We start from the raw sequence: 26,012 nt of genomic DNA, 5'->3' as shown, positions 1-26,012 counted from the left end.
TCTACGTGCTGCTGAGGATAAGAAGGTGGCTGCCACGGTCTCCTTTGATGCTAACCCTCGCTGCTTTCAGCATGCTTTATCTCTTCCTCGGAATGGGTCACTGCGGAACACAGGAAAAGCTCCATCTTAGAGCCTGTGATCTGCTGACTTCCCACATTCACTACGGCTAGAGAAATGGGCTGAGCTTGGAGAACCAAAGAGCATTTGAGTTGCTCTAGTGGGTCGGAGATGTCCCTCGGAACCAAGAAGAGAACATGCTCCACCCTTACATTCTCTCTGATATATAGTCAGCCATGAGGGTGGACAATAAAAAATGCTTCTGAAGTGAGTGTGAATGAGATTTCTCAACTGATCTGCTCACGCCAGGTAGGAGTGCGGGAAAATGCAACATGCAGTTATAGACTTCTCTTGCATCTTCAAGACTTCCTGAGAAATACCACTTCCTGTTTTTTTTCTCTCTCTCTCTCTTTTTTTTTAATTAAAACTTATTGGGGTGACAATGGTTAACAAAACTACATAGGTTTCAAGTGTACAATTCTATAATACATCATCTATAAATTGCATTGTGTGTTCACCACCCAGAGTCAGTTCTCCTTCCATCACTGTATATTTGACCCCCTTTACTGTCTTCTACCATCCCCCACCCTCCTTACCCTCTGGTAACCACTAAGCTATTGTCTGTGTCTATGAGTTTTTGTTTCTTTATCTGTTTGTCTTGTTCCTTTGTTGCCTTCAGTTTTATATCCCACATATCAATGAAGTCACATGGTTCTCGACTTTTTCTTTGACTTATTTCACTTAGCGTAAAAAACAAAACAACTTTTCCAAAGGAAGTAAAACATTCTCAACATATTTTTGTAATATACTGTCCATTCAGAATCCTATTCTCTATGCTTATATTATTGGTATATATTTCCAGCTGAGCCAGAAAACATTGAAGAGTCAAACATTGTCCTCTAATATTGGTTATCGATGATCTAAACGCATTCAAGGTTAAATACAGGGTAAGTACTTCCTAGGTACTCTGCTGTCATTCACAATGATCAGGGTTCCAATCAGTAAAAATAATAATTATTGTCATTTGATTATTTCTAAGTAAATGTTTATATTTGATGGAAACTTAAAAATGCAAAAGAGCAATTTATTTGCAGGTCATCAATACACTAATTTACTCATACATTCACTAACAAATACTTATCATATCTAAGTCTCCTCTCTCATTTGTTTACCAGTTTCATAATTCCAATTTCCTGTGGGTCATTATCACTTTTAAGTAAAAATATGAGCTCACTGTAGTTCCAAATAGGTATCCCTCTCAGTTTCTAAAATATTATCAATGTCACCATCACACTCTGGCTCCCTGGGATGAAAAATTTGTTAATACATTTTAGATACCCGTATCTCTCTCCTCTATCATCTGCTATTGCTGCCCTTAGTTCCTCCGCAAAATGGGTCCCTGCTCTGCACTGTGACTTTTAAGGGTCCTGTACATCACAAATACAGAAACACATTTTGTTCTTGTTGTTCTCTTAAAGTGTTTTGAAAGTTTGGTAACATATAGGAATCATGGGAAGGTGGGCTTGAGAGTTAAGCTGGATCTCACCATTCTCCTGCTAGGAGATGCAGGGCTGAGAGAGGTCAAGTGTATATGTTAGGGGTGGGAGTGGGGAAGTAGGAAGAAAAATTGAAGCCTCTCTTTGCATTTTTTCCTACTTTTTAGTAGAAAAGCAGACCAAAGGGAAACTCACCTAGTGCCTTTCCTTTCTTCCAAGTATCAACTCCTTTCCAGTATCTGCCTGCTTCTGGCCACTCTCTAGGACCTTTAAATAATTGCTTTCGTATTTAGTTCAGAGTTAGTAGTTATTATTTGCAAGAGTGTTAGCATGACAGGAAATGCTTGGCCATTACCAGAAGGACAGCCCTTGGTATTGTTTTGGGAGGTGCTTAGAACTACCTCGAAATCCTGAAATGGAGAAATGAGTCAGGGAAGAGGAGAACATTCTTGCCTTGGCCTCTTAGGCACCTTCCTGGCTAAGTTTATATCCCAAGACCAGGCAGATTCAGTCCCCATTTATGAGTCTTGTGCCCAGGCCCAGTGTCTGCCTTCCTGCAGCAATGCCACGTTGCTATCAGGCTTTCGTATAGCAGAACTAGCTGGGGTGAGATGATGGCTCCTTTAGCCATATACTGAGAAGTGGACGCTGGGGCCCAGGGTGAACAAACGGGCCAGTTATAAGTATAGATGGCTTTTATGCATTATTAATATATTAGTTGTGCAACTCAAGAAACAAACATTATTTGAAGACAACTTTGAGACATACAGTGTAATTTTACTAAATAATTCTTGAGGATGGACAGACGAGTCCATTTCTTCAGAGACTTGTCCTTTCTCAGAAAAAAAAAAAAGGTAACTCACAATTTCTGGTCTTATAAGCACCAACCAGATGAATAATAAAAGAAACAACGTGTGTTTGGGTAGGGTGATACTCATTTATCCTGAAAACATGTATTACTCTGATAAATTTTATTCTCTAACTCCAGACAACTTGGTTGAAGCCTGAAACTTCGCAATTCTAGTATGTTAGATAAAGCATTGCCAAAAATATTGGGTTTAGCCCCAATTCCCTTGTAGACTTATGTAAAAAATACACAAATGTGGCCACAGGAGCCCAAATGGGAAGAACATAGATACTTAGAATGGTTGGTTTACATCAGGGGTGTCCAAACTTTTTTCAATGGTTTTCACCAAGGGCCTTATGTGGTAAAATACACAAACAGCCGGGCCACTCACTTGAGGTGAAGTACATATTGCCTCACCTGGTTTATTTAAGTAAACTAAATATATTTTTGGAATTTGCTGTGGGCCAATTAACAATGGATTGTGGGTCGCAGTTGGCCCGCGGGCCATAGTTTGGACACCCCTGGTTTACGTAATGCTCAAAAGGATATTCCACAGCCATTCACTAATTATGTCAATCAATATATGTATTGAACCCCTACTATGTGCCAGGCCTAGTTCTTGGCACTGAGGGCAGATCAGTGAGTAAAACGCAAGATCCATCTGGGTCTAAATTCTGGAGACGCAACAGCATCATCCTTAGCTAATTTATTTAACCATTCTGTTTCACATCTGAAAAAGAGGGCGCTACATTATTTCATGGTTTCTTTCAGTTCTGAAAGAAATGATTTTGCAACGCTCTAACTCGGACGATTTGGCATGCACACTGCCTATATAATTCCAATACAGGAGGTCATGATGCTGTCTACCCCCAACCTGCCAAATCGCTGACCTCTTAGACTCCCCCTTGCATCAACTCTTGGCCCATCCGCCCCCCGTCTGTTCCCTGTTCCCAGCAGCAAGGGAGGATCTATAATTACACATGGATGCCACCAATATGTTATAACAGCTTTGCTTCCCTGATATTCTGGTAAGACTAAATGAGTAAAAGCAGCCATGGCAGCAGCAATGACTAAACAAGACCATGTCCCTTAGCTGTATACGATGTTTAGTTTTACTGGGCTCTCATTTGTTCTTCATTAACACTGCTAAGGAGCCAAAGTACAGGCAACACGCATTTCACTAAAATCTGCCTGTGGTTTCAAGAGTATCGACTTAAGCAAATGAAGAAATAAAAAAGAATATATTAAATATTAGTTAGCCTCATTTTCCTTTAAATACATGATTTTAGTTTGTTGCTGTAATTAGAGTTTGACGAGCTTACATTCGAGAGGAATCGAAATCCTCCAGTATCTCTATTTATCTCTAAAATGCACCAGATTGTAACACTTGGCATTTCATTTTTTACATCTCTGCTGACTCTTCCATCACAATTTCTCTAGCTTAAAAACAAAACAAAAATATCTCTATCTATTCCAATACAGTACTTAATTTCCTATAATTCTTAGATACACAGTACTCTCCAATGTTCAAAAAATAAGAGCAACAGTTATAAAAAGCAAGGTAATCCCTGCTAAGGCTAGCCTTTCCCTAAGACCGTCTCATTTTTTTCACCCAATGTAGTAACAATATAGGAAGGATGATAACTAAAATTAGACCTTACTGTGAAAGCAATCTGTTCTTAGCAGTGCAAATAATTCAAACACGCACACACACACACACACACACACACACACTGCTTTTCTTTCTTTCTTTATATCACATAAACAGTCCCATGATATTGGAGACTGAAGGAACCTTGTTGTTACCACACATGATGAGTTCTGTTAACCCTAGTTCTCTGGGAGTATTAGTAAATGGTTTCGGCTAAGTAAGTTTGGGAGGTCTGGTTAAATAAAATGGATTTTTTTTTTTTTTTTTTTTTTTTTTTACGTAAGACATCTCAGGCCCTTAACATGCTAATATACATTGCAATTCTCCTAGAAGGAAATAGTGCAAAAATTTCCGAAATGTATCTGACCATTACTGCTTTTATTTGAGGAGTAATTCTGAGAAATACTGATCGAGAATACCCCTCCCACTTTGAAGATGAGGGGATTTTGCTTACAGTGGTTGAGACTTACTCTGAGCTCACAGAGTTATTAGCACAGCTAGAGCTAGAACTTACTTCTCTTGCCTTCTAGCCAATGTTTCCATCTATGATAAGACAATTAATGATTTTGAGATCCAAATGTTTTGTTCTCTGTCCTCTTAATATTAATACATTCCTAGAACAAGATCAGTTCTCTTAGTTACCAGTCAGAAAGCAAGAAAGAGCTAACAGTAATTCTCCCAATTATATAATATTCTAGATTGGGATCTGTGGACCAATGAGATTTGTGAGGCTCCTGTATCACATATTTAAAACCTAGCCTATGCATTCATTCAATGTTTTTCAAGTGCAAGTTCAGAAACAAATTCACTTGCTTAAACATTTCCCTTTCCCCCTTTGCCCCGAGTCGATTGACCTTGTTTAAATACAGTTTTCCAACCTATAAAAAAGAGGCAGACATACCAATCATTATATGCAGTGCAGTTAGTTCTGGTAAATTAACATACTTAGTTCTAAAGGTAGCTTACAGATTGAAATACAGACCTATATTGCAATGAAATCAACATATCTCTCCATACAATCACATTATTACGATAAAACCCGTGACATCAACACATTTGTTACTGTTTGAAGAATGAATGGAAATGGTATCTCTACTGAACCACTGATCACATAAGTCCACAAAAAATGCTACACAACTTCCTAATGTGTCAGGAGATACCTCTGCTCCTTGGGACAAGAAACAGCAAGACCTTCCAAAAATGCCAACCACTGAGTTCAGATAAAAATAGCATGACTCTAGAAGTTAGATTGACAGCTGAGTGTACCCGTTTCCCTGCAGGATGTAGCTAGAATGTAGCCTCCTGTACACATGTGAAGTTAAGTGAGAGAGGAAACTATTTCACTTTTTGATTAGGTGGTATTTTGCCTAAATATCTTCATGTTTCTTAGGAAGGAGACACTGTTCCTTTAATGATCCACTAGTTTTAAAAACTCTACGGCACCGGGGAATTAGGGATAAAGAGACAAGCTCCTAAACTGGGTTGTTTTTCTGTACACTAATGAAGTTCATAATTTAATTGGAGGAATTATTAGATACATTCTCTCCTTATAATGGTGCAAACCTCAGAGGAAAATGAGCTGCTTATGCATATATTCTCTTTTTAATTCAAGAAATCCTCAAGGATTCAAAAAATATGCTTCAAATCAGAATGGCACTCAGTTGTCCACTTAAAATGGGTTCACACCGCAAATCTTTATTCTAAGTGTTTCCACTGGAGTTAAATAGCAATTCTTATACTGTTTTCTATTTTTAATTATGGTTACTAAGCTTTACATTTAGATACTCTTATTTGCTGAACTTCATTCTCCCTTTAAAAGAAGAGCTAATTAAATATAAAAATTTGGGATGGTAGAATAGTTAAATATCCATTTAACTTGAAAAAACAGGGGAGGGGTTAACTGACTGCAGATTTATAAAATTTTGTTATATGAAAGAGGCAGACACATATTCACTATAGTTCTAGAACGGAAAATGTGGACTAATATGTGGAAGTTAAAAGAAAAAGCAGATTGCCTTCAATTAAAGAATAAACGTCCTTAAAATAAGCTAAGGTAAGCTGTCCATATCCAAGTTTACCCATTAATATTTGTGGCTTGATTTAGTGTTTGATGATGCCCATTAAGCAAAAAAAGTTATTGGTATTAAAGGTTTATGGGAAAATAAGAGAGAAAAATTAATATTGAGAAAATTTGCTTCATTTCTTTTCTTTTCTCCCCTCCCCTCTATCATCGTAATTTTACTTTAGAAGTAAAACATCTAGATCTAATGCAATATGACAAATTAGCTCAATAAAACATTAAAAAATTGATTTAAAAAATGAGGCAAGGAGTTCAGATAAACACATAGCAACTTGGTATAGTAAAGACAGAGCCAAAGGTCACGGACAGGGTCTCTCCCTGAATATTTCCAGGATGGCGGAGCCACAAGACTTTTTGGTTCGTTGTTGCTATTTAAAGATGGCTCCTTTGGGAATTTTCTGGATCTCCTGTATGTACTGAGCTCACTTCAGCCTGCTGTGGTTATGAGAGCATAATGAGAAAGCACATTTGTAATTAGCAACATGATTTTGCCACTTTAGTATGTGTGGGATATTAAAAAAAAAAAAAATTTTTTCACGGAACTTCTCAGGTCTTCAATTTTTTCATCTGTAAAGTGAGGTTAAACAACACCTGACTCACAAGTCTCTAGCGAGGATTAATGGAAAGAAGTTACCTGACAAGAACCTTATAACCTGAATACTATACACATGGAAAGGATTAGGACTGGAATATTAACGGGAGCTATTAGAATTTCCTTAACTCATTCACCTATACTTATTTCCTCCTCTTTTGCAGATTATTTCTCAGTTTCCTTCATAAATTACCTCTTAAATAACAGCATTCCACAGAGTCCTGTAAATGTTCTATAAATGACCATAGTCAGTTATAATTATATGGGAAAAACCCTATCATATCGATGTCATCCATTCCCTAAACTCCCTAAACCATCACATATAAGGTGATAATATTCCAACTTCTGTATTTCCAACTCAAATCTCTTTCTGCAACACCAGGGCAGTGTTTTCAAATCCTTAACTGAACTATCCACTTGGAGTTCTACTAAAGTCTTTCCTTCAGCTCTTCTTTCCTTAAAATCTGATTGGTCACCGAGTCCTATTGTCTTTGTAAGCAAACCTCAAACCCTTGTGTTATCATGGCTTTTGTGGAATTTGGAGAGCCTTCCTGGACTCTCCACTTGGGCATCAGGACTTAGAGTTACAGTCGCTGTACAATTTAGCAGTGTTACACTTCTCCTTGTCTGTATCTGCATCTTCTTGCTAACACAGCCATGCTAGGATATCCTCGAATTCCACAGCCTTAGAATGCCTCTCACCTGCACTTAGTTGATATAAGAGAAACCATACTATTCTACATTTCTTATGGCATGGGAGACTCAGAGGCCAAAATGGAAGAACCCTTCAATACTTCTTGGAGATGCTGACAGTCCACAGGGAGAAGATGGAAGGCCCTCTCCCAGAATTTGTCCACTCTTCCAGTTCCCAACTATTTGGAGTTTGTTAACATGCTGTGTTGTTTTTAAGCATCACTTGTCATCTAGAATATCCATTCTGCCCTGGCTGCCTGGCATTCTAAAGTGCATATTTCAAGACACCATGCAAATGTCACATCCTCATCAAAGCGTTTGTTAGGCTTTTCAGATTCAATTAGTATCTCCTCTCTTGCCAGAGGGGATACTTTACACAGTCACACTTGACACATGCACATGGGTAAAAGCACTTAACCCATGTTGTCATCCTTTTTTGTTTACATGTCCGTGCCTGTTCTGGATATTAGCCCCTTGAGAGCATGAACTGTGCCTTGTGCATCTCTGTATGCCCAGTGTCTAACCCAGTGTCTGTCCCAGGGTGGAGAACAAGTATTTACAGGTGACACAAAGAAGATATAAAAGCAGAATCTGTTAGACGTTGTAAAACCCAACTGCAATAATTAGGATTAATGGGGAAGAGTGAAAAAATGCCAGGCCCAATGCTTTGAAGCCTCTCACATGAGAGGTGAAGAGTAAATATTTTGGTAGATTTATTCAAACTGTGGCTAGGAAGAAGACTTAGAGAACTTGCAGGATAACTGGCAAGCCTTTTGCAGTTGGCAGATCACTTCTGTGTTACGTGATTTTCCAAATTATTTGAGAAAATAGGAACAATGCCCTACTGCTTTTATACTTTTAAACTTTTCCCAGTATTCTTGCTTACCTAATTTCACATATTTTTCCACTCACCATTTGAAAGCCTCGCTTGAATAAAGTGAACTTCAACCTCACTTTGTCCTAACTATAGCAAATACAGATGTGTTGACATTCAAACAGTAAGGATTTGCAAACATATCGGATTCCTTCTAAGGGTGAGAGTGCAGTGGCCTCTCTCACTCCTGACTCCCAGTTAGAGCGGCTCTGTCTCTGGGCCTTTCCAGGTCCTGGGATTAGACAGGGAGGGTGTGGTTCTGAGCTGAGGCAGGAGTGAAGTGAAGATAGCACCAAAAGTTTGTAGAAGTGAAGCTTCTGGGCTAGCACTCCTTTCTTGGAGATAAACAATGGAGACATAGAAGGAACAGTCAATTCTACAAATAGTATTTGACAGCCAACTACCTGTAAAGAGCTTGGACAGATGCTACGAAGGGTTAGACACGAGTGAACACCACTGAGAAAAATTATTGATAATTATGTTTAGGAATATAAACATAATTAGGCAAGTAATAGAGATGTAGGTTAGAATTTTCCAAGCCACTGAAAAAAGTTCTTACACAATTCTATTTAAAAGTTCTTGTGGTTGAAAAAGAATTTCTACTATCTTATGTCTGGAACAAGTACCTTGACACATTGCTCATAGTATATCTTACAAATAATGAGCACATCATCAAATGTTCATTTGTCTTTCAGATTTAACAATTATTACAATAAACCACACTACTTCCTTGAAACTGTTCACCTGAAAGAAACAATAAATACTGCTGAGTTTATATTCTATAAAACCTATGCAACAGAAAAATATAATGTTCAAATTTTCAAGTTAATTATGGAAAGCTTAGAAGGAACCAAAACACTTAAAATTCAAAACTTTCTAGAGATCCAAGATGGTGGAGTAGATAAACACTGTATCTGCTTCCTTCCATGAGCAAATTAAAACTACAATTAAATTATAGAACAATCAACTTGGAAAACCATCTGAAGTCTGGCTGAACAGAAGTTTTATAACGAAGGATATAAAGAAGAAGCCACCTTGAGACTGGTAGGAGGGGCAAAAGCATGGAACTGGGTAACCTCAAACCTCCGTGTGGAGGTTGAGAACTGGGAGGGATATCTCAGCCGTGAAGGTTCCCCCCAAAGGAGTGAGGGACCCCAGCCCCACACTGGCCTCCCCAGCCCAGAGTACTGGTGACAGGAACAGGAGCACCCCCCACAACATCTGGCTATGAAAGACAGTGGGGATTCCTATCATCCAGGTGGGATGGAAGGTGGTAGGAAACCCAGGTGTCCTCTTAAAGGGCCTGGGCAGAGACTATCTTACTCCCAGACCTTCACTTTGGACTCCAGTGAAGGGACAGTAACTCGGGGGGGCAGGGGATGTCGGAGACATACAGGAGACAGACTGAGTTGTATTGCTTCAGGTTGAGAGCTGGAGGACAGCTGCTATTTCCCTATAAGGAAGTCCTACTCCCACGCAGCCAGCAGGCAGGTGCTACTTTCTTGTGTTGAGCCTACCCCAACATGGCCAAATATGAATCTCATTGGTCTGGGAGCTCTGAAGCTCTGCCCTGCTGACTCACTGGGTCCCCACTCCACCCAACTCCCCCAACATCAGAGGCACTTTCCCCAAGAGCAGCCAGACCCACCCATATTGTACTCTTTCGTGGAAAAAATCAGAGGGTGACAGGCCCCAGCTGGCAGCGACTAGCCTCAGTGTGCTCTGAGACTTTTGCCGAGTAGCTTCAGGCTCAGCACTGGCACCAAGCCAGAATTCACATTAACCTGGTTACCACAACTCTTCCCAATCTATTGACTCCCTGAGACCCTGCCTCACCCAACTTTTGTACCACATGAGACTTTATCAGTGGCTGAACCTTAAGGGAGCTGGCAGGTAGCAGCAGGCCTTGGGGTATCCTGGCTTTCTGTGGAGCTACCCCAGGCCTAGTACTGGTGGCAGATGTCCTTGCTTCACAGCATGGCCTCTCCCATGCACCTCCAGGGTTAGCAAAGGCAGCAAAGAACCCCAGATAGCTTTGTAGCTTTTACCAGGTAGTCCTTGGCTAGTCACAGGCTGTGGGTGACCTGGGCCTGTACCGGAAACCTTGGAAGAGGCCCCACAACCAATATACTTGGAGGCTGGCTTCATGTTACAGCAGAGCATTGCCCAATTAGCCCAATAAGTGGCACACAAAAAGGGTGGTCTCAATAGGCACCAGAACCCACTGGGGTGAATCCCACAGTGGGATGAGCACCCACACAGCAGCCTGCAAGCTGTGGATGTAGCCAAACCCCACAGCCAATTAGCCTGAGGGTCAATCTCATCCACTGATGTGCCAATAGTAACCAAGGCTCAACTACAACAGGAGGGCACACACAACCAACACAAGGGACACACCTGGAGCACCTGGTGCAGGTGACAAGGGGGACTGTACCACTAGGCTCCACAGGGTACCCACTAAAAAAAGCCACCCAGCAAAGACTGGGTGATATAGCAGATCTACCTAATACATAGAAACAAACAGAGAGGCTGCCAAAATGAGGAAATGAAGAAATACATCCCAAATGAAAGAACAGGAGAAAACTCCAGAAACCAGAACTAAACAAAATGGAGGCAAGCAAACTACCAGACACAGAGTTCAAAACAATGGTTATAAAAAACTCTCAAGGAACTTATTGAGAACTTCAACAAAGAGATAGCAAGCATTAAAAAGGACATAAAAACCATAAAGAACCAGTCAGAAGAATACAACTGAAATGAAGAATGTACTAGAAGGAATCACCAGCAGCCTAGATGAAGCAGAGGATCAAATCAGTGATTTGAAAGACAAGGTAGCAGAAAACACCCAATTGCAACAGCAAAAAGGAAAAAAAAAATCCAAAAAAATGAGGATAGTTAAGAGACCTCTGGGACAATATGAAGCATAACAATATTCGCATCACAGGGGTACCAGAAGGAGAAAAGAGAAAGCAAGAGATTGAGAACCTATTTGAAGAAATAATGCCTGAAAACTTTCCTAACCTGGTGAAGGAACCAGACATCTAAGTCCAGGAAGCATAGAAAGTCCCAAACAAGATGAACCCAAACAGGCCCACACCAAGATACATTGTAATTAAAATGGCAAAGGTTAAAGACAAACAGAATCCTAAAAGCAGCAAGAGAAAAGCAACTAGTAACTTATAAGGGAGCACCTGTAAGATTGTCATATGATTTCCCAATAGAAACTTTGAAGGCCAGAAGGGATTGGCACAAAATATTCAAAGGGATGAAAAGCAAGGACCTACAACCAAGATGACCCAGCAAAGCTATCATTGATAATTGAAGTACGGATAAAGAGCTTCCGAGACAAGAAAGAGCTAAAGGAGTTCATCATCACCAAATCAGTATTACAAAGAATATTAGAGGGACTTTTTTAAAATGAAAAAAAAAAAAAAAAGATCAGCATTAAAAATAATAAAATCGCAAAAGCTACATAGCTATCAACAATTACTTTCAATGTAAATAGATTAAATGCTCTACTCAAAAGACATAGGGTGGCTGAATGGCGAAGAAAACAAAATCCTTACATATGTTGTCTACAAGAGACTCACTTCAGGTTGAAAGACACACACAAACGGAAAGTAAAGGGATGGAAAAAGATATTTTATGAAAATAAAAATGAGAAAAACAAACAATAAAAAAAACTAGAGTAGCAATACTTATACCAGACAAAATAGACTTTAAAACAAACATTATAACAAGAGACAAAGAAGGACCCAGTAATCTCACTTCAGGGTATTTATCTGAAGAAATCCAAACGCTACTTCAAGGGGACATGTGCATCCATATGTTCATTACAGCATTGTTTACAATGGCCAAGATGTGGAGGCAGCCGGGATATCTGTCGATGGAAGAATGGATAAAGAGGAGGTGGTATATATATATATATACAATGGAATATTGCTCAGCCATGGAAGGGAATGGGTACTTGCCATGTGCAGCAGCATGGATGGACCTGGGAGGTATTGTGCTGAGTGGAGTGTCAGACAGAGAAAGACAGATGCAATGTGATTTTGCTTATATGCGAAATCTAAAGAACAAAATCAAACAAATCAAACAAAATAAAAATAAAACAGAAACAAACTCATAGATCCAGAGAACATATTACGATTGCCAGATTTTGGGGGGTGTATGTAGGGGGTGAGTCAAAAGGGAGTGAATTAAGAAGCACATACTGGTTTTTACACACTAATCATGGGGAGGTAGGGTATAGCATAAGGAATATAGTCAATAATATTGTAATAACTTTGTATAATGTCAAATGGGTACTAGATATGTTGGGGTGATAGATGGGAGGGGATGGGGGCAGCGTGAAAAAGGTGAAGGGATTAAGAAGTACAAACTGATAGTTACAAAATAGTCGTGGGATGTAAAGCACAGGGAATATAGTCAGTAATGTGGTAATAATATAGTAAGTAATGTGTAGTGTCAGGTGAGTACTAGCCTAGTCAGTGGGATCATTTTTTAAATTATACAAATGTCTAACCACTGTGCTGTACACCTGAAATTAATACAAAATAATATTGAATGTCAACTGTAATTGAAAAATTTAAAAAGCAGGGAAAAGGTGAAGGGGAATAAGAGGTCAAATTTCCATATATAAAAGAAATAAGTCATGGGGATGTAATGTACAGCATACGGAATATAGTCAATAATGTGATAGCGTGGTGCAGTGTCAGATGGTTCCTGGACTTATGGTGGTCACTTCTTGAGGTATATAAATGTTGAATAACTATGGTGCACACCTGAAACTAATATAATATTGTATGTTAGCTATATTTTAACAGAAATGTTAAAAATAATAAAAACTTTCTATGTATAATTGACAAAACATGTTGGACATTATATTTAACAGCTGATGTGTTTAACTCCCTGTCAGTACAGAGAGATGTTCAGAACAAACATCTACTCTTCATTTCTCCTCTCACCTCTCACTTGGGTAGATTGTATTTATGCATTAGACGACCTTTTTGGCCATTAGAACCATCTTGCTTCGGCAGTTAATTAACACAAGTACCATAATTTAATACAGTTAATGCTACTTGATGCCCTTTAATGTACCTTCCATTAGTGATATTATTGTAGTATTACTCTGTAAATTAAAATGAGATCAAGACTAAGAGAGCCACTCTGTAATTAAGGTACTGGCACACTGCACTCATCTGTTATTCACTAGAGAAAATCACCCTGATTTACTGAAGGAGCACATCCATAAGTCAGAATTAGTCCATGAAGATTATTAGGTTTATTGAACAATGTAAGTACTGGAGTTGCTGAGATTGCCAACAGCCATGTTTCCTCTTTTTCTTCCATTATCGTAATAAATACACAATGAAAGGGAGTAAATGGAAGCAAAATAAGTATGTAACAAAAGAAGACTACAATTTTTACCATGAGATTATAGTTTTTGTTACCAGTAAAATAGGTATCAGGTGTGTCACATGCTAAAAAGGACATAAATGCTACATTAGTCTTATGATGATCAAAACATCATTTTTATCCCAAACAGTACTAGCCAATATAAAACTTAAACACCGTGTACACATGTGCACAAGCAGTAGAAAACTGGGGTTCACAGTCAACTCACCAAAGATTCTCCAACTGTTTTTGCTTCATAGCTTAATAGTTCAAGAACAAAAATCTTGTATTCTTTGTCCTCTATTCTGTAAATACTTACCCACTTTCCCCAAGTAATTCATGCCTATTCCCACATTATGGTGAGGGTATGGGTGGAGTGACAAGTAGAAAAATATCATATCAGGTATAGACATGTCAAGTGTTGCACTCATCTCATGGATGGAGGAAGGGAAGTTGAAGGAACTGAAGACCTCAGTTATATTTTGGAAAGTTTATATTTATGATATTTTTAAAAAGGAACATGTAGAATTTTCTTTAGAGATCATCAATTAATATTCAATCCTCCTGTAGATGATTTGCTATAGATTATGTATTACAGAATTATACACCTGAAACCTATGTAACTTTACTAACAATTGTCACCCCGATAAACTTTAATTAAAAAAAAAAAGAAAAAGACAAACTACTGAAATTTTCAAGGGTAAAATGTATATCAGCGTATCAGCTTCTATGCTTGAAAAGCCCGCGAACCAGGCAACAGTTCAACAGTTTCCTTTAGTAGCTCCATCTTCCTTATATAACTCAGAAGCTGGAGACACGCCCGAGCCATCAGGCTTTGCTTCTTTAGTCCCTCCCCTAAGACTAAAAATACCCCGGCCATCTGGTGCCCAGCATAGTACATGCCAACATCAGTTTTGCCCTAAGGAATTTGGACAGAGTTTGGAGGTGACAGAGTGAAACCTCATGGACGGGGCTCACCTCCAGTGGACCTCTCTGTCTTGCCCAGCTGCTTCCTCACCAGTTTACAGTTGACTGGTGAACAAGAAAAGACAGCGGAGGTGAGTCGCAGGGAAGGGAGAGGGCTCCTCCAAACTCCTCAGAACCACTGAAATGCAGTTGGAGGACAGAAACAGGATGAGGGGTAAGAGAAAAGTGGTAAATCTGGTGGGATTTTACATTTCTAACATGCCAACGAAGAGATAATACATACGTCTGACCCCAAAAGAGAATGCATAAAAATGCCTGTAGCTTTAAAGTGTATTCACACTCATTTTTTAAATAATAAGAGGAAACAACAATGAATGTATGATTAGAGAAAAAACCCCCAACAATGATCATTTCCCAACGAAAAGCTTTACAAGATTGCCTTCTTTACACATGGAAAAAGGAGAGTGTTTTGGGGAAGTTGGGCTAATAAGGACTTTGGATTAGATTAAGGATTTCTCAAATTGCAAGGAAACTGACCTAGGGGACTCTACCTAACAGTGCAGATCACAGCTTATTAATTTTGACCTTGTTTCATGTAGATAAACAGAATATTTGTTACTTTGTCATGGAATGTTATGGGTAATAATATCAACGTTAATTGTTTTTATATATTATAGTTCCCAAGAATAAGATACTGGAAACTGATCATCTTTTGCCCAAATATTCATGAGTATAATGGCTACATTTTGTCATAAATAGCAGACTCATGGTCAAGGCAACAGCTTCCTATTGCACTCCCGTGGTCCCTCTCACACCTGAACTGCCCTCTATACTCAGGAAGCCACAAGATCAACACTGTACCAGTGCATATTTCCCTCTGAAATACTACTTTGCTTTAAAAATATCATTACCATACATCACAAAGACCTTGACTAAAAGTTTTTAAAGAGGCTCTATTGCTAAAGATTCTTGACTCTTCCAGGAGGAACATGAAGCTAGAACAAAACTGTGAGTCACTGGTGGCCGGCGACCCATGCCTGCTACTTTCCACAGGCATGATTCTGAAACCGTTGCCACCATGTGGAGGTCATGCCCACCACACCATTGTGTGTGCCGACTATGGCCCTTTCCTTAATAGCAGTGACCTCTTCTTCCTTCTAGGGCACAAATATAATAGCACTATTATCAAAGACAGGTTGAGACAACTCTCTGAAAGGCCAGGGAGTCTCACACTTCACCCGTTTCTGAGGACTGGGCTGCCCTATGGGTTGCTGGCTACCAGTTAATGAATCCTGCTTTATTTGCTTAAATGTTACGATTACTTACTTAAACCTACATCATTTATATACCATTTATACTCTGATCTTCATATATTCTGATTTAAAGTGATGTGGCCATGTTTAGAATGATTATCCTTTGGCTTTGCTTTGCGTTTTTCTCTCCTTTTTTTCCATTTTGTTTCATAGTTCACTCAACTTTAGTTTGTCCTACTCGTTATCTCATGCTTCCACGGCCATCAGTTGGTTATTTTGATAACATACCACACTTAAAAATCTGGTAGCAAATCTTTACTTTGGCGGTCCTGGTTCTTACTACTCAAGTTTTTCATTTAAATATCTTGAAAATTCTCGGAAAATTGCTCAGTTTTGTCTCTGGTATATCATCGAAATCAAAGATATGCCTGATCATGACCATCAGTGTTTAAACTCTGGTTCATCTATAAATGACCCACAAAATGAAGGGAGCTTAACTCAGGTCCATATTTTAAATGGCAGCATATCTTTTAAAGTCAATAACATCCAAAAACCTGAAAAGCACTGCTTGCCCCATTTTAACAAATGCATTATGTTTCCTAAATGCTTTTGGTGCTAATTTAATCAATTTAAAGAAATATAACTGTCATTTCCAGAACTTTCTTTTGTGCAATATAACAAAACATAAACACAGAGCTGTAGCTTGTGGAAACCTTCTCTTATACTCGACAACAACAGAAATATATAGTTCTTGTTTTTCAGTGCCTTTTCTAAGATGTCTTTTCCCCCTTTTGTTTAAATTCTAAGAAATTCTGCCAGGTTGCGGTTTAGTGACAGCACGTCTGGGATCACAAATTACTGCTGAGTAAGAAGGGTCTCAAATGCCTGAGAACCTACCTCTAGGCTGGCGTTCCTGAGAAAATGTTGCAGCAGAAAGTGACAAATGTCACTGCACAGCGGCTTGACTGACACACTGGCATTTTCTTTGAACACACCCATTCTCATTCAAGTCAGACAGAGAAGTTCTCTTACCTTCCATGCACCTTTATGTCTGAGATCGCATAGAAGTAGCGTGCCAAGTGTAGCTCATCTACAAATATTTCCCCGACGGCTGGTCTCAAAAGCCTTATCCTCAGGTCTGTGACTGTAAAGAAATCTCTGAGTTTCTTGGTGGTATCCAGCTGTCCATAGAGGGAAGCCATATTGCGTAGCCATGGTCCAGCAAAAAATGCGAACCTGTCTTTGATTTCAAAGTGGATTATCTTGCTATTTGTCATATACCCTGTGGAGTACTCTTCGGTGCAAATGATTTCTAAGACCGTATGCTGTGATAAATCCTTCACGGATTTAGGGTCCATGTGAAAAGCATCCAAGCAGTCTGTGGCATAATACTGATAGGGCTGCCATGTTCGTCCATAATCGAGAGATTTCTCCAGGATCATTTGGTCTGGACGCCCCGATTCAAAGGTGATAACTATGTTGTCTGTGAGCTCAATGGTTTTGCTCCAAGACAGAGTAATGTTAACCTGAAGAGGCTTGGGATAGTCTTTCCAAGTAGCAGACTGCCAAAATGTGGAGGGATGTCTTCCTTCAAAATCAAACATCAGCTCAGGGGGATGTGCCAACTCAGGGGTACTTGCATCACACTCATTATTGCACATGTAGGGGTTGCCCTGTGGAAGAAGAACAAAAGAGGGTCCATCAAGACATGGGTTTGACACAAGTCTTGCCATATTGCTATTGCTGAGTCAGAGGGTAGGAAAGAAAGGAAATAAAAACTGTTTGCAGTAATCATTTTTATTTGTCCTAATTACATTCTTCTAGTGAAAAAAAATTAAAAAGAAGCAATATGGCAATTTTCTTGCCTTGTTTCCTTCCATGGGCTTTAAGAAATGAAAACAGTTTATTTATCCCATGTGTTAGACCTATAATGTGGTCCCGAAAGCACAAAGGAGCTATTGAGCAACTAACATCTCAATACCTTGGCATCTCTTAGAAAGACGCTTTAGAAAAAGCAAGGGAATTCCTCCCTGCCTCAAGGACGTTCCTCAAGAACGCAGTTCTTTAAAAAGTCATTTTTCAAGCAGAGCTTTAGAATTAGCAATGAACCGTAGGTACTTGTGTCCTGTTTGGGAAACAATACCCCAATGCAACATTCAGCTTCTTTCTGGTTTACTTCAAATCCATCACACTTAACTGGGTCCCTGCTTCATAAAGCCTGCTTTTAAAGCATTTACTTTGTCCACCACAAATCATTAAAATGCGGTATACTACAGGCTCTGGGGCTTGGTCCAAACATCTGCCATCCCATTAGCTAGAGGCAAGAGGACTGCTCAGGAAAGACTTGGAGCGGGTGTGTACTACAACTTAGCAGAACAAGAAAATCCAGTACTAAATTAGAAGGGTGTTGCAAAGAGCTGTGGGCACTTGATGTGTCCGTCTGTGCCAGCCCACAGTCAGCTCTCTATGGATGTTGGCCATTATTGTTATTTTCCCTCTCACAAAGCCTACTTCCCTTCATAGTCCATTCAAACAAGAAACCAGAAAGCAGTCTTCTTGTCAGATCACAAGTGATAACAGCATTTATGCTACACTAAGTGGCTGCCCTCCATTTTCATCAGCAGATTCTATGGCAAACAACTTGCTCTCCAATTTTTGTTTATTTTTTGTTTAAGAAAACAAATGTGGTCATTTGGAGTCAATTATTCATGTATTTCTCTCTAATCGTGTAGTGGATAATTGAAAGCATGGATAGGTGAAAGGATAAATCCTCTGACAATGTCTTTAGGCTTTCTCTTTTAATTATAATTTGATTTTTTTTCCGTTTTTCATGAACTGGGAGGTTTTCATCATACCTGCAGGATGCATGAGCTGGGTCTCAAATAATGAATTTACACTTTAGACATCGATGCTCAGTTACCGGCTGACTCCTGTGAAATGTAAGATGAACATTGGAGAATTGCTTTGGCTTCCCTAGAGGCCACTTTCTCTTACCTAGTCAGCTAATACTTTCACTCTCTCTTTCCCATTAATGCAACTGAATCCTGGAGCTGGCAACAGGTCTGGGGGACTCAAGTATAACTGAGATGGGGCAGGAGAAAGAAGAGAAGGTACACTATTTGAAGAACAGAACTGTTTCAAAAATACATTCAAGGCATCAGTGATAATAGAAATGTTTCTGTATTTCTGTCTCGAATTTCAATTCCCTATTCCTGATCCCAGAGTTTGTGGTACTATTTATAGTATCCCCTTCAAAACGAGCCAAGAGGGTAAAATAAGTTTCTGTTCCAGGTGGAATAAATCACCAAATTTATTATTATTTAAACTCTTTTACGCATACCAGAGAGCCAAATGCAAAGCTCTGCAAACAGGCAAGGGCTTTTTATGGAGGGCTATAAATATTGTGGAATCTGTCAGGATTTATAAATTCTAAATATATGTAAATGTACATTTTACTGGAAGGGGTCAGATTTACACAAATCACACCTTCATTTAAATTTACTGAAAAAATATGGTCCCTTCAGAATCTATCAGGATGTCGCCATCTGCACAATCATTAGCTTGGATGCTAACACCTTCCTTCTGACAAAAGCATCTTCATTTGAGGTCAAGGGTATCAACTCTGCGGGATACACCAAGTGAGTTATCAGACATTTGTAGTAAGTCGTGTTGAAAGATAGAACTTCTTTGACTTCAGCATATTTGCAGAGCTTCTCAGATGGGCATAGGGTGCTGAGATAAAGAAGGAGGCACAGCAGGTTGATTCTGGAAATAGGTCAATACTAGCAAACCTGTCTTAGAAAATATACTTGAAGATACCTGTCTAAAATGCATTCAGAGGTACATTCAATAAAAGGTGTTGACAATAACCACCATTTATGTACCACTTATGGGTCAGACACTTTAAGCACAGTATCCTGGGTTATACTTTCCATGCCTACCTTACAGAAGAGGAAACTGAGACATGAGGCAGCATCAGTGACTTGCCCAAGGTCACAAAGCAAAGTGAGTAAGAGGCAGAGTCAGGATCTGCTTCCCCTGCCCTGCCATGGCCTGTTCAACTTCCAAGTCAGTGGATTTCCTATGATGCAAACCTGTCTTAGAACAGAGTTGTCTGGTAGAAAGAAAGGGTCTAAGATTAGGTGAGTTTGGGAAACACAGCCTAAGATGTCCTCATCTTTGAGAGCCCTAATGAGCATTATCATACATCTGAGATGCCACGAAGTGAAGAACCTTCCTTAGCTTCACGCAAAACCTAGTTTCAGAAGCTTCTGATCACAGAGCCTCTTTTTGGTTTAGTAACCTCTATTTATATAGCACATAGCTAGTGTCCTATAGAGCATCCGTTGAGATTCTCTGCTTTATATTACTCTTAAAATGGTAAACATGTGGATGCCAAACAGCACTGCACGACCCAAAGCTTTAGTCCTTTAATGAAGACATGCCCACGTCAAGCACTCAGTGTCTGTGTTTGTACCACAGGGCTTCCACGGGGCTCAGCAGGACAGTCAGCTCAGGAGAAATGCTTACATTTACATCAAATTGTCAGCCAACAAAATGCATGCCGGGACAAGGAGACAATTTCATTGCTTTGCAGGGATCTGGTGCTTTAGGCACCTGAAAAATGAGAGAAAAGCTTCACGCATTCAATAATGATTTATTGATTGCCTACTATATCAACTATATTTAAGGCACTTGTCTTGGCTCTCAAGATACAGGAGTAAACAAATTCAAGTCCTTGCTTTCAGCAGAGCGTCCATCTTAGTCGGAGGCTATGCACTGAGTAAACAAATATTTAACGTTTCGTAATGTTACATGTTGATAACTGCTATGCAGGAAAATAAAGCCTGTTAAATAAAGGGAAGAATCATGTCGGAGAAGGAATACTAATTGTAATTTTATATTGGGAGGTCCGAGCAAGTCTCTCCTCAACATGTGACATTTGAGCAGATTAAGAACAATTCTCAGTTTTCAGTGGAGACAATCACAGGTTGACCACAATGACAGTTTTGTCCTTCATCTGTCTGACTCTCGACTTAGTGATAATTTCAGCAGCATAACAACTTATTGAAATCGATGAGTAAACAAATCATTTCAAATGGGAATCTATACCAAATGACTGTAGATACCAAAAATAAATAAATAAATAAATAAATAAATAAATAAATAAATAAATAAATAAAAATCAATGAACCATTCTTATTTCATAGTACTCATGCCCTTTAGATTAATGATATGATAGCCCGGAACATAGCTTACTGAGAGACAATGACATTGAGAGAAAATTAGCAGGAAAAAAAAAAATTTATTCTAGTCCCCTGGGCAGAAACCTTGCATTTTAGGTAACAGAGAAAGGAAAAGGAAAAAGAAAAGCCAAAGAAGCTGAAAATGTTACCATTCTAGAAAGAAAAAGCTGGAAGAAAGACTTTATGCTAAAATATTTAGTGTAACTGTTTCACTTGGGTGTGATCTATAATACTGTTTTTACAGAGAATTACCAATGAGAAACAATTACTGTTAAAGGGATTAGATTAATTAAATTTTCAACTACTTCAACCCTACCCTAATCCTCTCTAATATCATCAACAATGAAATTTATATAAGAAAAATAACTTCCCCCTACTTGTGAAAACAAAGACTACTTCTTGCTGCTAAATCCAACAGATTCAGGCATTAGCAAGTATATGTAATTATTTTATAGCCAGCAGGCAGCCTTAAATAGGTCTTAATTTAAGTCATACAAGCAACAGATTCTTAACTGATTGTCTATGGACAAAGTAGAAACACTTATGACTGTGCAGACAATATTTACACCATTAAAAGATGCCTTAATAATTAAACAGATATTGCTGTTAAATATTTTTATGACAATTAGAAGAGGAAGAAGATTGTGATGCTTAATTCCATGTAAAAAATAACATTAATATTTTACCTTTCGGAATACTGAAGTTAGTCATTAATTAGCACTGTAGCCAAAGTGGAATATGCTGTTATTCTTCCCTTTCAGGACTTAAGGGATAAATCATATTTGAGATATGCTTTCATTGTTTGTTGATGGAAGTGCCTTTCTTCTAACAAACGACACTTTGAAAAGAATATCCTTTCACCTAAGATGTGCTAGACCCTTTAGAGTTAAAAAGAAGAAAATTCTACATAAGCAGTATTAATATAATAATACCTGTGGTTCCTGCCATTTTGAACTTGCCCTTCCCATCTTACTGGCGAACTATTGGGAATGACAGTTGGCAATGTAGGGAATTCTAATGGGAGATTTGCTACTGAACTATAAGTTCCATGCCAAGCAGGCATGCATGTACTTCCAAGCGGTTGTGAGAAGCCTTTGGGCTAACACTTACACTGATTGTGCAAAACAGTGAGACGGAGCTACCTCACACCCATTTGCATCTGGCTAGTCCCTGCCTGTTTTATTGGTAAGTGACAGTAAAAAACAAACAAACAAAGGCAAGCAGAGCAGAAACAGCATTCTGGGATAGCACTCCCAACCTGTTCTCACTGTGACTTTGAAACAGATATCACTCTGGTTTTGCCAATGCACGGCTTTAAAAGGGTGAAGAAAGTGGTAACACAGTCGTCTGCTCATCTCTCAGAGAGATGAACCATGAGCACCATGCTTTAACTGCTAGGATGGGCTCTCATCTTGAGGAGATGGCTTCCTTGTCTCCTCTTTCATTACAGCTCATTGGGAGCCAACCAAGGACAGTTTCTGGGAGGCTGGTGATTGGCCTCTTTCCATCAGAGGTGTAATTTTTGGTGGGCGGCACCCTATTCCCTGTCCCTTCATGGTCACTCCTTTCCCCGAGTTCTCTCTGCTCCTGGATTCTTGCTCAGCTATTACATGGGTAAGAACCATCCTTTATGATTTTTCTGAAGACACTCTGATGACTGAGTCTGAAAGCTGATGTCTGTTGGTCACGTTGAGGAGCTCCCTTCATGTCTTAGAGCTTTGTCACTGGCTGTCATGTGGGAGACCCTGCTCGCTGCGCCATTTGTCGTGCGAGATGGCCTGCAGGGTCTCTGGTCCTGCTCCGCACATAAGAACGCAGGATATGGCTAGGCCAAAAAGGAACACCCACAGAGCCATAGGTAGGGGAGTCACACCACTATAGTCTCACTGGAGGCTGGATTCACACGACCTGCAACCGGCCGTTCGCTTCTCTGCCTGCCAACCAACCGACTGACTCTCGACTCTCGACTTGACTCCCCAGTGCAGCTGCGGCAGCTCTATCAGCGGCTAATTGGCTAACTGGTTACAGCTGACGGCCATCTACTATCCGAGCCAGCCCCTTTCCACGTGAGGCCAAGAGCCTGGAAACTGCTCTCTGGGGCTCTGTCCCCACACTGGCATTAGAGAGAACAGGAAGAAATCAGAACCAGAGGTTAAGTCCAATCCAAGATGGTGGACATCTGTTCTGAAATCTGAAAGATAAGTGTCAGCACCATGCTTACTGACAGGCCTTGATGACCACAGCTATGGGGATAAACTCTGTATGCCCTCAGACAGATACAGACCACAAGGAAACATATTTTTTGGACATAAAATGTAGCAATCTCTACAAATGGCCATATGATCTCATTTGTAACCTGTCATGTTAACTGGCATGTTGGGTCCCAATGTGGGGTATATACATGGTAACAATATAGCCTGAATATTATGGACTGTCCCGACTTTAGATATTCTGAAACTGCTGTGACATAAGTACCTATGTATTTGTCAGAGCAGGAGTTCCAAATTTCAGTTTGGGAAATAGGGCCACTCTAAGAATAACAGAGGATAAAGAGTTTTGTTTTTGAACTCCAGAGTTAAAAACTGCTCCATTTTCTAACAAAACCCCTTGCTCATCACAAAGATTTCTCCTTGGCATAAACACAGGCTTAAGGCCTGATTGAAGCTGTTGCTTGTTTCAATCTGCTCCCTGACAATACTAACACCGTGTGAACTTTTCTACTCAGGAATAAAGGCAGGAGGGCTTAACCTTTCTGCAATGAGAATACTAGAAGCCATATCACAGATTATAGGCCATAATAGACACCTGTGTAAATCCCCACAGAGGATTATGGTTAAGATTTTCAAACGGGTGAAGGCAGCAGAGGTCAAGAAGCCCGACCAAGTTTCTAAACAGGAGCCAAATACATTCTCAAGCCACAAGCCACAAATGCAATCTAAATATATACTTCGCATATACCGAAGAAGCAATGAATATTAATGAATCAAGTGGGTTTGAAAGTGAATGGCTACAGAAAACACTGTGGTAAGATGACACTATTGTAATTGGTAGGAAAACTGCTTTTTTGAATCTTATTTTCTTAAAAAAACATCACTTAAAATCATCGGTACAATATATTCTTATACATTGTCTTGAAATAGATCAGAACACAGACATTTAAATCTTAACAACACAGCGCTGAAATGAGCTGTCCGCATTTTAAAGTTAAAGTAACTTGAAGGAGTTAAAACATCATGAAGGTGAGAAAGTTCTGAGTCCTGACACCATCACGTATTGTGAGGTTTGGTCTGAGCATTTTGAATCCTGAGAGTTCTGACTTGATTCTCACAAACGAGTTCCTTCCTCTCTCACATGAGAAAGCAAGTCCAAGACCCACTTGGAGTCCATTTTCTGAAAACCCCCAGACTTAAGAGAGTATAAGAAAACCAAACCATCCTCTGCTGAAGTGATCACTTCATCATGAGACGCGTGAAGAGAACTTCCTAATGTCACACTTTCCAAAGGGATTGGTTTATAGTGAGTCTATTCTGATTTCTCATACTCCTTATTCCTTTCAAACTCCTCTCTTCCCAATTCACCAGGTGTTGATTGGGTACCCACTATGTTAGAGACATTGTGAAGAACACAGAAATAATGCAACAAAATGCTTGCAGTTCAGTACTGGAGATCGCACGTTTCTCAAATCGGTTACTCATGCCCCTAGAGAGAGTACTGGGTGTTCTTGAGGGTAAACAGTCACCAACAACATTGTGCAACTTCCTGGAGTGTCCATTTCACCCCTGGACACAAAATTAACATACCTTTATATTTTTAAAAACGACATTTTACGATGTAAAATGCAAAAGGAATTTGCAAGCATTTTTTGGGAAAAAACCCACAAAGACATTTCATGCTTGGGGCAGATTTAGAGGTAAGTGTCAAAACCCACTGAACAGGGTTCGAAGCAGGAAGAGTCTGGAAGGCTCGGCATGGTGTTAATTTATTCCATTCCACCACCCTTCCCATATATAATGTACTTCACACAAACCTGGATAGCCTTACCAAGACTGAGCATTGTGAGTTAAACCATCCCAGCAGCAAATTCAGCCTGAAAATATCTGCTGCACTCCACCACTTTGGAAATCTGGGTGGCATTCTCCATACACTAAAATCTCCATATTAAAAGAAAGAAAAGTGAACTTGTCATCCTCCTTCCACTGAGTTGTAATATATACTATGTATTGCTGTAGTATGTAAACTTTATGGTACATAGGAAATACATGGTGAGTCTAGCACCACACATAGGAATTCTGGTTAAATAGTTTGGGTTGGACCTAGGCACCCAATTTAACAAGTACCCTAGTTGATTCTGCCGCAGACACCCTCTAGACCACACCAGTGGTCTAGATAAACACCGGTGTATTGCTTATTGAGAACCAAGGCTCTGCGTTAGATCTGTCTAGGTTTGAATCTCAGCTCTACTACATAGCTATTATGTAACTTTGGACAAGCTACTTTTGATTTCTTCTTCTTTAAATTCAATATAATAATCTGTATTTCATGGTGTTAATTTGCGGTAAAATTACAGAACGCATGTGAGGTGTTTAGCATCTCCTAGACATGCAGTGAGTGCACAATAATTAGTAGTTAGCATTGAACATGCCCTCCTACTATGTTTCTTGACTCTGAGAATGACAACTTCTTCCATTTCCCCAGCAGGAAACCTGGGGATCATCTCATATTCTTCCTTTTTCCTCAGTCTCTTCAGCAACAGAGCTCTCTAGATGCAACCCATCACCACAGCTTTGTTCTCACCACCAATGCTTTCTTTGGTTTTTTAAATACTAAAGAGTTTTCTCCTGAATTACTATAATAGCCTCTTAAATGATCTCCCTCCATATTATATTGTCCTCTTACAGT

The 26,012-nt window shown here is 39.5% G+C and overlaps 1 protein-coding gene across 8 annotated transcripts in view; it reads right to left on the bottom strand.

Annotated features, from left to right (window-relative positions):
- The window catches only part of NTNG1 (netrin G1), a 291,411-nt gene that overhangs the window by 121,290 nt on the left and 144,109 nt on the right, over window positions 1-26,012 (bottom strand). For all 8 annotated transcript variants that reach the window (XM_033093310.1, XM_033093312.1, XM_033093313.1 and 5 more), the window contains one exon: window positions 16,900-17,540. In XM_033093310.1, coding sequence (XP_032949201.1) covers window positions 16,900-17,540 — 641 coding nt within the window. The remainder of the gene's footprint in view (window positions 1-16,899; window positions 17,541-26,012) is intronic.

The sequence above is a fragment of the Rhinolophus ferrumequinum genome, chromosome 22 (assembly GCF_004115265.2).
Source record: "Rhinolophus ferrumequinum isolate MPI-CBG mRhiFer1 chromosome 22, mRhiFer1_v1.p, whole genome shotgun sequence".
Taxonomy (NCBI): Eukaryota; Metazoa; Chordata; class Mammalia; order Chiroptera; family Rhinolophidae; genus Rhinolophus; species Rhinolophus ferrumequinum.
This window is presented reverse-complemented; position numbering and strand designations above follow the sequence as displayed.